The sequence below is a fragment of the Uranotaenia lowii genome, chromosome 2 (assembly GCF_029784155.1).
Source record: "Uranotaenia lowii strain MFRU-FL chromosome 2, ASM2978415v1, whole genome shotgun sequence".
Classification (NCBI taxonomy): domain Eukaryota; kingdom Metazoa; phylum Arthropoda; class Insecta; order Diptera; family Culicidae; genus Uranotaenia; species Uranotaenia lowii.
In genome coordinates, this window is record NC_073692.1 from 163,097,056 (window position 1) to 163,111,098 (window position 14,043).

At 34.0% G+C, this 14,043-nt stretch overlaps 1 protein-coding gene across 1 annotated transcript in view; it reads left to right on the forward strand.

Annotated features, from left to right (window-relative positions):
* LOC129742048 (lysozyme-like) overlaps positions 1–14,043 on the forward strand; it is a 31,775-nt gene that overhangs the window by 11,826 nt on the left and 5,906 nt on the right. Inside the window, exon 2 of the mRNA XM_055733893.1 lies at positions 2,062–2,235. Coding sequence (XP_055589868.1) covers positions 2,062–2,235 — 174 coding nt within the window. The remainder of the gene's footprint in view (positions 1–2,061; positions 2,236–14,043) is intronic.

The window sequence follows — 14,043 nt, forward strand, 5'->3', positions numbered from 1 at the left end:
ACAGAGGGTGGTCTTAAGGTGGCCATTATGTCCTTATTTCCCCCATATAAGGTTTCAGATACGGAATCAAAAATTTTATCATTAACTCGTTGAAAAGCACGTTGACTGAAACATCGACAATAGTATGTCGGGATCTCAAGGAATAAAATGTTGTCGATTACATGGAAACTGAAGTTTTTATTGTTTTTATGCGGGTACAGATACTGTGACATGGTTTTTGTGATGGTCCTTCATATCCATTTGAGTTCTTCCTTTCTCAACCCCTTCATCAACTATTAGATGGTTAGATTTTACGATTCTTACGAATCTCATTTCAGAGATTCGCTCAGACCAATGTTCGGAAAATCGCTCAAGAAAAGCAATCAGGATTCATTTCAAGCTAGAAAACGTATACCTCCGAGTGCTGTGATACGCACATGGTGATGGTAATATTTGTCAAACATCATCACTAACTAGATACAAGAAAATATATCATGGGGGCTGCCGTTGCTATTCGTCACGTGGTTTTTCAAAGGTGATCGACATACTTGATGATACATTTTGAACGTCGCTCCCACAATCATTCAGAAAGGCTAAAAGAAGGTAGAAAATTATCAAGGAAGGCTATCATCATCGAGACGTTCATAGCTGATAGTCTGCGTCCTTCTCTACCGCATCATGTTTTGTAAGAGTGTTTCAAATACAGGAGCGTCGTTGTCATGCATGATTGCTTTTATAGTTTGAATGGAAAACAAATTGACTGCTTCGATTCTTTAGCTCAGAATGCAGTAAAACATGGCTCAGTGAAAATGATTGATTTTCGGAACATTGGCTCAGACACGTCTTTCGCTCACAAGAATAGATCATAAGTGACTTTGTTTTGCTTGTTTTGCTTAGTGTTGCCAAAATATAGAACGTTGCCATAGAAATTTATTTCATTTCATTTTTCTGCGCTCCTGCAGCCTTAAACATCTGCGCTCCCTCAGCCAATCCGTCTTTTTACCGGTGGCCGAACCAGAAACATTTTTTTCATAGCAGCAGCTTTTAAAATGTGCGCTCCCTAAGCCAATTCTCTTATCTTAAATAAACATTCGTAGCAGAAGCCTTGAAAATCTACCTTATTCTACTAACTACGCCGTTGTCGTGATTTTACGATTCTTACGAATCTCAATTCAGAGATTCGCTCAGACATGTCTTTCGCTCACAAGAATAGATCACTGACTGACTTTGTTTTTTTAATATATGGTTGGCTTATACATGCGGCATGCAGTATATTTTGCCAAATTGGAAAAAAATCGGTTTACCTATCACACGGTTTACCCAGCAAACACATCACGGCCGCAAATAACAGTTTCGTTTTCAATCTACAGTCGATTTGCATAAATATGTCTTTGTCTCAGGATGAGAAAAAAAAACCTCCCTCGAATTAAGACGTTGACAGTCGATCGCTCAACCTGTCAATATTTGTTTATTTCTCTTGACTTGAAAAAAAACTGAACTTGTTCCTTGAAACGATCCGTGGCCGCGTGGCGCCGATTGTAAGATACGAGGAGATAACCACCAGACGAGACGGGAATGTTGAATCCGAGACCATTGTTTGTTTTCTTTTCCTTTCCTAAACTGGAAACAACACTTTATTCCAACAACAAAAAAAACAAAGCTTTGGGGGAGAAATCAGGTCAAAAAGTGTGATCAATCAGATTTCCGGTGCGGTTTTTCGGTTTGGAAAGCCCGCAGACTTACCGTTTCCAGAAGGATCATCGAAAAGAGGCTTGGTTCCACAAAGTTGGGAAAACTGGTTTTGGGAAACAAGATTAAGAACACTTCGATGCTCTGGTGGATTACGGGCCGTTTCGAGCGACAAAAATATTCACTGTCAATTTTATGAAACAAAATTAACATATTGTGATCGACATAAGAGTTAAAAGAAGTTTAAAACTAAGAATATGAAATTAGTTGGTAAAACTTTGATTTTAAGATGATTTTTTTTTAAGTTAGGAATAAATCCTTATTTATTGGAATTCGAATGACTTATTTATAGCAAAAAAAGTAATGTCATCATCTTTCTTTCGAATTCCACAGTGGAGAATCCGGTGACGGAAGTGTGCCTGCGGTGCATCTGCGACGCGTCCAGCGGATGTGACCCAACGGTTCGATGCTCCGGCGAGTCGTGTGGCATGTTCCGGATCACCTGGGCCTACTGGTCCGATGCCGGCAAACCGGTCCTGCAGGGTGATACCCCGGACAATCAGAATGGTAAGTAGGATCAACGCACCAAAAAAGGAAACCTCGAGGGCAGGTACCTAACCCAAGAAGTATCCATCCATTCATTCAGCCAGGAGTCGTAAATTATGAATGGCAACCCCAATTACCGATAATAAGTGAGCGAGTAAGTGGTAATATGGGTATGATGGGTGGCTAATAAATGCCTTCGGACAGCCTTTTATTATTCGAATACGATGATGGACGGTCTCCTAATTGATCGTTTTAGCCATCCGGTTACACTTGGCGCTAAACCGATTGATTGGAGTGGCAACGTTGTGCTACACAGTGGGTTTTTAACGATTTTTTTTCAAAAAAAAATTGATTGCGATATTTTTTTCAATTTAATTTTTTGTTTTTGGAAAAATTCCAATAAAGCGGTATATATAATTTTTTCAAATTTAAATTGTTTGAATTTGAAAATCTGTGTAGAATTCCGAGGTTTTACGACCGATGAAATATTTCTTACCGAAAAAAAAGAATTGTGCTGGTTTTAAATTTCAAAATCAAGTATAAAAACTCAATTATGTTGTGTAACAAAGTTTTCGCTGAAATATTACTTTAAAAAAAATTTACGTGGACTTTTTTAAAGCATTCGACAAAGTACCGCACGAGCTCGCAATTAAAAAAAATCGCACGCTTTGGTTTCCCGTCGTGGTCCACATCGTGGCTGTACTCTTACCTGACGAAACGCCAAGCATTTGTGAACTTACGAGGAATCAGATCTCAGCATTCGACGTTCCGTCCGGCGTCCCTCAGGGAAGCCACTTAGGCCCACTCATTTTTATACTCTTCGTGAACGACCTTGTTTGGATACTCAAATCTTCGAAATTAATGTACGCAGACGACCTTAAAATATACCGAATTATTGGATCACTTGTGGACTGTGCAGCACTTCAAGCTGACATCTTGATACTCTCGGACTGGTGCAGGTCACATGGGATGATAGCTAACTCGAATAAGTGTAAATGTATAACTTTCCATAGATCAAGAGAGCACATCCGCTTTGCTTACACCATGGACACAGAAGAAATGGAGAGAGTGACTTCCATAAAAGATTTGGGCGTAGTGTTTGATCAAAAACTGACTTTTACGAAACACATAGCCGCCACCACCGCAAAAGCTTTTGCCATCTTTGGTTTCATCCGGAGAAACACCGCTGATTTTGAAGATATTTACTGCCTCAAAACGATTTTCTGTGCCCTGGTTCGTAGTGTATTGGAATATGCCGTGATAGTCTGGACACCTTATCAGGAAGTACAAATCGAAAGGATTGAAAGGGTTCAAAAGAAGTTTTTAAGATATGCACTCCGACGACTGCCATGGAATGATGCCGTTAGACTACCACCGTACGTAGAGCGATGCACTTTACTATCCCTCGAAATCCTTCGTTGCAGGCGGACATACATTCAAAGAATGTTTGTCTTTGACCTGTTAATGAATAACATAGACTGCCCTCAACTGCTACAAATCATCAACATTCACGCACCAACGAGAAGACTTCGACAACAGAATTTTCTGTGGATACCACTCAGTCGCACCGTTTTTGCACAAAACCACCCTTTGTATAATTGTTGTCGTGTTTTTAACGAAGTGTCAAGCGTTTTTAATTTTAACCAGTCCAAAGATGTCTTTAAAAATATTATTCGTAGTCTTAGAACATAAGTTGTGTTAAGTTTAAGATATGTCTGTATGGTGATTATCAAAGGCATTAACATAAATAAAAAATAAATATTCATTTTCACTTGAAGTGTAAATTGAAATTCAAGGCAAAAAATAAGTATACACACAAAAAAATCTATGATTTTAAATAATTTTAAGCACATTTTCATTACTGAATCTGTGTCACAGAACACAGGATTTAAATTTAAAATGTATATTAAAAATAATATTTTTTCAAACCTATAAATGAAATTTCTAAACATGATAGATTGGTACTGTTAACTGATTTTGCTCAAGTCAAATGTTAAAAAAATTCCTCATTTTTCGAGACATTTCAAAGAAATTAATGGAAATACCATCACAGAAAAAAATCACGGAATTTTTCAGTGAAATCAAAGAAAGTCAGAACCCAAAATTTTAAAACTCATCATAAAAAGCAATAGGCTTGTGAAGCAAAAAGTTATTTGAAATACTTGTATTTTGTTTCCCTTTTACGAGCGAAATGTGTCGAAATCCCATTCCAGGGTGGCCAGCGAACCGGGAAAATCGGGAATTGAAAATTGGACCGGGAAAACCGGAAATTTCAAATAAAAACCGGGAAAATTATTTATGTATTATTTTTCCCGATATAATAACATATCATTTCCTTAAATTCCTTCATTTCATAATGACGTAACTTTTTCTCAGAAACTTTACAATCTATAGTCGTTTATTTCAGGATTGTTAGCCGTTCGGGAAGAGCGTGGAAATGTCGGGATTTTATTCATGAGAGAAAAGCCAGGAATATATAAAAATAAATTAGATTTTTGAACTCTGCGCATACATTTGTCGAACAAAGATACATCGTAGAACCACGCATATTGTGCACTGCAGTGAATAATTTTTTAAAAATTAAATAAACATTTCAAAACTGTGAAGTTTTCAGACGTCATTCTTGGTAGTTAACATTTAAAGCGTATGAATTGAAGATTTTGTACCGTTAGCTTATTTGACTACTCACATCCACCTCAAATCGTTGAACCCAAAATGCTTAAAAACTGTGTTAAATGATTAATTTTAAAATAATACTATATGTAGATTTAATTTATCGGCCTAGCGGTGAAAAGTGATGTCCTTTTTAGTAGGGACATCTAAAGATTATGAAGTGTTTTTATATAGGTGGATAGAAGGTTAGATTAAATGAAAGATGTTGAAAATGAGCGGATAGAATTTATTTAGAAGCATATCATCACATATCAAATTTTTGTTCCTCACGGGCCTACTACTATGAAGCGGTAGATACAGATAGAGTTGCATCTACCACCACACATTAGTAGGCCAAGCGTGGTCCGCCCCACAAGGGAAAACTTGCAGTGCGGACGAACAAAAAGATTATATGTGATTGCTCAGATATACTCCCTTTAACTCAGAAACGCATCTATCGATGTATAGTCTTCTCAGTTTGTTATCATCGCACTTTTGTTACATCCGGGGTTTGGATGCGAAACAGTACGGTCGATAGTCTGATGATAACAAACTGAGAAGACTCCACAACATCCCCTGATCCAGTCAAGCCACATTCCCAGAAACTTTTACAGCAGTTGAAGCTATGAATGCATCCTGCATCATCCGTAATCATCGTTTCTCTTTGATTTGGTGAGCCCGTCCACTTTTATTTTTTTATTGTTTTTTTTTTTGCTTATTTATATTCTTTAAAGAAAATCACAAACACCATAACCCTAAAAAATCATATGATATATCTGATGAAATCATATAAAGCAGGCATGTCAAACTGGGGGTTCGCGGGCCGCATGCGGCCCGCGGCCCGCGTACCTCCGTCTTAAATTGTCAAAAAAAAATACCACTGATTTTTATGTAAAATATTACTGCAAAAAAACTAAAGCTGAATGTACCGATTTAACTAATTTTGGCTGCGGCCCTCTACGTCATAGAAAATTTTTAATGCGGCCCGCACACTTAAACGAGTTTGACATGCCTGATATAAAGCGTTTGGCAGCTTCATTCCTCCCTTGTTCCCGTATCTTTTGCGTTTTCCATCACATGGTTGGCCTGGCCGTAGTAGTATCTGCAATGCATGTTCTATGTATCAGATACTATGTTGAAAAGAAAAATGAGGACCGCAAGTATTTCATTTTCCAGGATGCACACAAGTTTTGGCCATACTGATGTGAGAAGAATAAGAAGAAAAAGAAGAAGAAGAAGAATTGGCAATGAAAAAAAAAATATTTCCCAATCCACGATCGTTGGTGTGGTTCGATAGAACAAGTTCCTCGTCACTAATGGTTGCTACTCCGTGATTGATCGAGGCCACTAATTTTACACAGAGGTCAAAAGAAAGGCGCTTGGGATTAGCAGCTCATTCTAAATGTACCAAACTGATGCTCTCTCTTTGAACATCAATAACGGCGCCGGCCACACCCTAGTAGTCAATGGATAGGAAGAAGGGGATGAAAGAAAGGAATTCGTGCTTTAGGACCAAGGTTACCTCTGCATCCTAGCAAATAATTTGGTTTTAGGAGGGTGGGTAGAAGGATATGATTAAGAAACACTTTGGACAAGCGTTTTGAGCGTTAATCCAATTCTAATGTAAACAAAATGCTTACACTTTCTTCTATTATAAAATGCTTCTTTGATAAAAACTTACTATCATTTTTTTAATGAAAATTCAACACAAATTTTAAAGCATTTATAGCTTTTATAATTCAAACAATGTTATAGCTTAGCTTAGCTTAGCTTAGCTTGATTGACTACTCACATCCACCTGAATCATTGAACCCGAAATGCTTCTTTATCAATTATTACAAAATGATTTTCACTGAACGAGTTTGTTTCTTTTAATATTAAGTTGACATTATTGTATGACTCTCTTTTTTAATCAAATGCATTTCGAAAACCATGATCGCAGGCGTGGCTCAGTAGAATGAATTCCACATCGCCAATGGTTGCTACTCCGTGATTGACCGAGGCCATAAATTTTGTTCAGAGGTCAAATGAATGGTGCTTGGGACTAGCAACTCATTCACACTGCACAAAACTGATGCTCTCTCTTTAGACGTCAATAACGGCGCCGGCCACGTCCTAGTAGTCAATGGATAGATTAGAAGAAAGAGAAGGGGATGAAAGAAATAAATTTGTGCTTTAGGACCGAGGTCACCTCTGCATCCTAGCAAAAAAATTTGTTTTGGAAAGTGGGTGGAAGGATAAGATCAGGACACACTTTTGACCAGTGCGATTTAATTTTTTCCTATTCTTGACACTATTATTTGATGGAAATTTTCAACTGAAACCCTAAATTATTACCACATTTCTTCGTTTTTCGAATGATTTCCGATACATCTTTTTTGGAAATTTAATCGTGAAAACTTCTCATGTCTGATACTTTATTGACTGAACTCTAAAAATTATCATTATTGCGATGGTATTTTGCTTTTGATAAACATTAATATGAAATAAATTTTGTTTCTTGATTGTCGTTGTACTAGGTTATTTGCATATTGAACACTGTCATGCTTCTAAAAGTTCAACTTCTTGCTTAGCTTTAATAAAACTCCTTCTTGTGTCATACTAGTGCAATTAATTCTCCAATTGCTCACCTGTCAATGTGTTATTTTAATTTGCAATCTTAGATTTTAAATTTAAAGGCGTAGTTCTAAAGACAGTGTATTTATCGGTTTATCGTGATACCTGAGAACTAATTGAATAATTAAAACAAAAAAATGTCTGCGATTGCCGTAAAAGAATCTGTAGTTTTAGCATTAATAAACATTTCACATTTTCGAAATACTGTTACAATCTTGAATCAAATAGTATAATTTGTGAAAAAAAAATATGAAAAATAAACGAGACGCAAAAATCAGAACTTTAACTTTTTCTCTCAATCTACACAATATATTAATGATAGAAACGTCAAAAATTTTCATAATCAAATGATCATTATGCCTAGCAACGTGTTATTTTAATTTTAGTTTGAAATTTTAAACAAATCATTAGCGTCCAAATCACAAATTAAATATTTTTGTTAAGAATATTTAAAACATGAGTTGATATCCATTCTGAAAGTAAATTGTTGAGGTTCTGGTTTTAGTTATAAAACTTGATTTTATTCTGATTTAACAAGCTATAGATTGAACTCATTATTTAATTTTTTTTTTGCTTAACTATGTTCGATCATTGTATATTTGCTTATTAAGGTTGCTCCCGAAATTTTAAATTTAATTGTGTTTTACAGTTTAAGATTTTCAATTTACATATTTTGTACTCTCATTTTTAATAAACAAATTAATTAATAATAATTTTGTTATTCAAGCCGAGAATCATACATATCAGAAAAAAAATCTGCAATATTGAATGAAAATGGCAATGATGTGCATTATCTCACTATCCTATCTGAACATTACTGCTTCAAATGTGTTAAACATTAATAGCTTACATCTTTCAATTAGTTCCAACATTTTTTTTTTGTTTTATCGTCTTCCAGATAGCAAGAAGCTTCGGGTTATAACATAAGGTAACCCAAAAAAACAATATTTGGTCCCCTAGAAACGCCAAATGAAATCAACTACACACAAATCACCCTCATCACCCTCTAAACAAAATATATTATTTTAGTCAACATTACAAATTACTGTTACAATTACAATTACTAAAAACCCTGGTTGACGAGAAAAGCAACTATATACATAGCTCAATATTCAACTTCGATCAACGACAAACATTTTCACTGTCAAAAATCCAATAAGAAAATCTCCTGTCGTCATGCTGACTCCATGCCACATACAATGTTGCATTCAACAGCTACCATTCAACTTTTTCCCACGTAACGCGCGTTACATCCATTATCTTTAATTTTCTTCTCAATAGTAAATAGAACATTAACACTATTTTTAATCATTTTCTTCAAAAACTCAAACTCAAAAGTAATTTTTCCTTGCAGTTTAACATTTACCTGTTTATGACTGAGAACTGATACAAAGGTAGGAGCTCTGAAGGAGGGAAAAATAACAAATATCCCAGCCAACTACGATTGCGGAATCATCATGAGTGAACGAGATAGGATAACACATTTCATTTCCAGAATGTCTGGCCGGCCATCACTGGTTATCATACACTAACAGATAATAAAAAAATATTTTACCCGACAGATGGCAGTAATAATTTTAAGAGCTGGAAATTTTCTATGCTAAAATCAGCTCTAGGGCTACCAGTCTTCTCCGAAATAAATACGTATTGAAAAAGATGTTATATATTTCCACCGAGGCTAGCATGGAAATAAGAACTAACAATTGTATTAGATTTGCAACATCAATTCTTGTAAAATATTTTTGATGACTATCGACAGAAATTTTAAACCAATGTAACGCGAATACGTTAAAAAATATACTAGGTTATGCATTAAAAAATAAATATAATTTTATCAAAACAATTACTAATAAAGTTATTAAACTTAATTCCAAAATGTACTTATCTTGTATGGCGCATTCCGTTTTATCCATCGATGTATCATTTGGAATTTTGATCTTGCACATACGTAACCCTAACGTTAGCAAGGAACAGAACCTCTGGATAAAACTAACTCAGCGCCATCTCCATTTATTTCCAACTCAATTTTTCGATGCTTTGAAAGCATCATCTCGTCATCAACAGACCCAAATTGAACAACTTCGATCACAAATTACACGAAATTTATCACATTCCATTCGTCAACTTTACGTTTAAAAGAAACACGATCACTCAATTAACCGATATCACAAAATAACACCTCCTTAAAGTCGCTCTAAGTGGAGAAAAACTACTTCAAATTTAAGTCGAAAAGAAACGCGTTCACCACCAAGCAGAGTTGCCACACCTCTCCTTTTATAATTCAAACAATGTTATAATGAAAAAATAGAAGTAATGAAAAAAATTTGTACTCATCTTACGTGAAAAACTACATAATTTTTATCCAATTGATTTTCACGTAGATGCTACGAAATAAATATGTAAACGCGCTCCTATAAGAATCGCTGTAGAATGATCATCAACTTTTCTTTTTATTTTGATTAAGAAAACAAAATTTCTTTTTAAAGAAAGTTTATTTTAAACTTGTTGCTCAACAGAAACAGAATCAAACTTTGTTACAAAAAATCTGCAACAATCCCCAGTCTTGGCCTGTTTCGATTGGGTCCCCCTGTAGAAGTATACAAAAAGTTGAATAAATAAAAATGAATTTCCTGAAAAGTAAATAAACTACTTTTCTCGAATCAGTCGAGAATTCGTATCCTTTTAATCCCTGGAAGACACTCGGATTTACTTGGTTCTTCAAGATGTTTGGAAACCTAATAACAAGCTACCGTGAAGGAATGTTCCGTGGCCTGAGAAAATAAAACAATTCATTGGTCACAAATTTGGTTCTGCCAACGGTTAATCTATTCGAATCCCGAATATTGTGACCACTCATCTTCCAAATATTCCTGATGCATCAGACAGAAATCGCAGTTTTCAGTGTAGTCCTAGGTCAGTGTATCACAACTTTCTCAAACAGAACGAACAAAGTCACCAAACTAATCTTTCCTTATAAGATTTTGAATAAAAACAATTCTCGAAATCGATTTGAAGCATCCACTTAGATTTTACGTGAAGTTTATGTGGCAGTTATGTGGAGCTACTGTAGTTACTACCTGGACGCACTTGAAACACTGTAGCTACTAAAGATTCACGTAGAAACGAGATGATGCAAGAAAATTATAGTTTACGTGAAAAATCCAGTACAAATAATTTCTAAATTCTTTTGGGTGAACCTTTTCCTGTAGAAAGATGTTGCTTAAAATTGGATGTGACCTTCTGGGAAGCCAATGATCAATATTAGTCTCTAGAGCACTTGAGATTTATCATGTTTTATTCGTCCTTTACTAAGATTAGTAACTTTATTGTGTACTATGATTCTTCAATATTATTTAGAAAAAACAAGCACTGTATATTATGCAGTCCGAGATATTTGGATTTGTATGTACAAGCCCTTTTTTCCCTTAGCAAAATTTCATGAACTCTCTTCCAAGTCGTAGAGTTAGCATTTCATTTTTTTTTAAACAACTAAACCCACTGTGCTCAACACCCCATCCTGTAAGTGTACCGCCATCAACAATTACCCACAATCAAATCAAAGTGGTCAAACTGTTGTTTGATCGCCCATCATCAAGTGAATGTTGAGCAAACAAAAATAAACATTACCAAGGACCTTAATCGGTACCTACGTCAGTATAGAGAATGTATCACATTCTGGCTAGATGTTCCATAAATATTACAGACGTCGCTGCCACCGGATTGATTATAGCGATTAGGTTACGATCGGCAGCGTCACGTCGTTCGTGTCACGTCGATTGTAGGTTCATATTAATGAATGCTTCTTCTGGCTAACCGACAAATCGTGACCGGTTCTCACGTGTGACATGTGAAAGGGTGTTTTATTACACAATTATCGATTCGTTAGGAGAGCGGTTATTAACGGGTAAATTCCTAGATTTGATAAGTACTGTGAAAAAGGGGGTACAGTACATACGTCTATTTAAATTGATTTAGTGTATATCCTATTCAAAATTTTGTATCGGAAATTTATAGCTTTTTACCCCTAAATCATCATAACAAAATTTCAACTGCCAGATGTATGTACAAATATGGAAAGATTTAACTAAGGTTATATTTTTTTCTCAACAATTTAATTATCAAAACAATTATCAAACTCGTCATTTTTAATCCAAAACTTTAAAGTATTAAAATCTCGCCTCGGAATTGGAACCGTGAACTGGGGGAACATTGATCAGTTTTTTAATTCATTATCGAATATTTTGGGAGAGGTTGCTTTTTTGTAACATTCAAAAGTTTTAAAATACTTACTGAGGTAAGGAGTAAAAACCATGATCATTGATAGTAGAATATTCAAACGACATTAGTTGCTACAACTAAATGTTTGTTACAAAACCAGACTTCGAGTTTCGGGGTAACTTTGATCACTATGGTTTTTACGTATCTCGACATCTTCAAAATTATTGTTTTGATGCCATTTTAGCACAAAAAGGCTTAGAACATCAATAACAGTAATTTTTGTTTGGACTCAATAGAATTTTTCAATGTTTTCCTTAAAAAATAACTACACTCAAAAGACGCACAATGTTGCTGCATACATTTAGGGGCAAAAATTATAAACATTTCTCAATATTTTTGGGCCTCAAAAACAAATGAAATTTTACCTTTATGCAATTTCCTAGGTCCTCCCGCTGTTTCCATGTTGTTTTTTTCTTCATACTTCATACATTTGATAGGGTTTTTAGCCATTTGTTCTATACAGGCTTTCTCATAGAAAAGGTCCGTTTTTTTAACATCCATAAATTATCACAGAATGACCATAAAAATAACACCAAAACTATACCTATACAAAGTAAAAAAGTCAAACTTTTACATAAAATAACCCATTTGCCTCTAAATGTTATCATTTCATCGGGAGAGGTGTTTGTTTGTAAGGCTTCGAAAAAAGAAATATTTTCAAAGTTTAAAATTACATTTTAAGTATTATAAAAAATCATCAACTACAAACAGTTTTCAGATATTTCAACTGCAGACTTAGCTAATGATGATTATCTGCAAAAATTTCGTGTTGATCAAAGTTACTCCAGTTTATGGTATGTATTAGAAATTTTTGATGTTGAAGTTTGAATTCAATTGATACGAAGTTAAAAACGTAATGCGAAAAGAGTAAAAGACACGAAATACGAAATATGAAATACGAAATACGAAATACGAAATACGAAATACGAAATACGAAATACGAAATACGAAATACGAAATACGAAATACGAAATACGAAATACGAAATACGAAATACGAAATACGAAATACGAAATACGAAATACGAAATACGAAATACGAAATACGAAATACGAAATACGAAATACGAAATACAAAATACAAGATACGAAATACGAAATAAGAAAAATGAAATACGAAATACGAAAAAAGAGATGCGAAGTAGAAATACGCAATACGAGAGACGAAATGCGAAATAAGAAATATTTACGTTATAAGAAATATGAAATACAAAATACGAAATATGATGTACGGTATAAAATATCGAAATACCAACATCGAAAGGAAGTTTAAATGTCAAAACCGAAATAAAAATTGTATTAAAACAAATATTTCGAATTTGTAAAATTTTGAAATGGAACATTCGGAACTGAAATTCCGAAGCACGTAATTTTTGATTATAAACCCAAAGGAAACAATAATTTGAATTTTGTCATTTGGGGTCGAGTAATAAATTTGACATGAAAAGAGTTGAAAATCAGATAAATCTAGAACAAATGTCATTTGTAAATTTAACATTTTTAATTTATCATCACAAAAAAAAATATGTTGTAAATAATCATGGCGATTAAAGAAATATACAAACAAATTGATAATTGAGGATCAAAAATCTTTTTCTATACCATTATAAATTGCTTCTAAAATCCGAAAATTAAAGAGAAAAATCGGAAATCGGAAATCACACGATCGAAATAATGGAAATTGTAAAAATCTATATGAATTTCAGATCAAAAATCAATAAATCAGAAAATCCTTAATGAAAAATATTAACTTAAAAATCAGAAAACCCGAAATCCTAAAATCGAAAAAAGAAAAATCTGAAATTTGAACATCGAAAATCGAAAAATCTAAATTCTAAAATCGGAAATCCCGAAAATCTAAAATCCAGAATCAAGAAACTAAAATTGAAAAACCAAATCCAAATTCTCAAATCGAATTCCGAACTTCGAACTTCAAGCCTCATAGGATTTTGCATTATAGAGTTTTGTATCTTGAGATTCCAAAACATAAAAAAATTGATGGAAAAATGGAAAATCTACACGCAGTGAAAAAGTTTTTAAGGACAAAGGAATTTTCCTTTATTTAGTAGCCAAACAAAGGAAAATTACTTTGATTCTGGAACAAATAAAAAACAATTTGTTTCTAATCTTTTTTCCTTTATTTCAAGAATTTTTCACCTTTGAAATTAAAACAAATTCTTTGATTCAAAGTATTTTTTAAATTCAAAGAATAAATACTTTGTTTCAAAAGTTTTTTTTTAGAATCAAACTCATAATACATTGTGTCAAATAAAAAAAAGTTTGT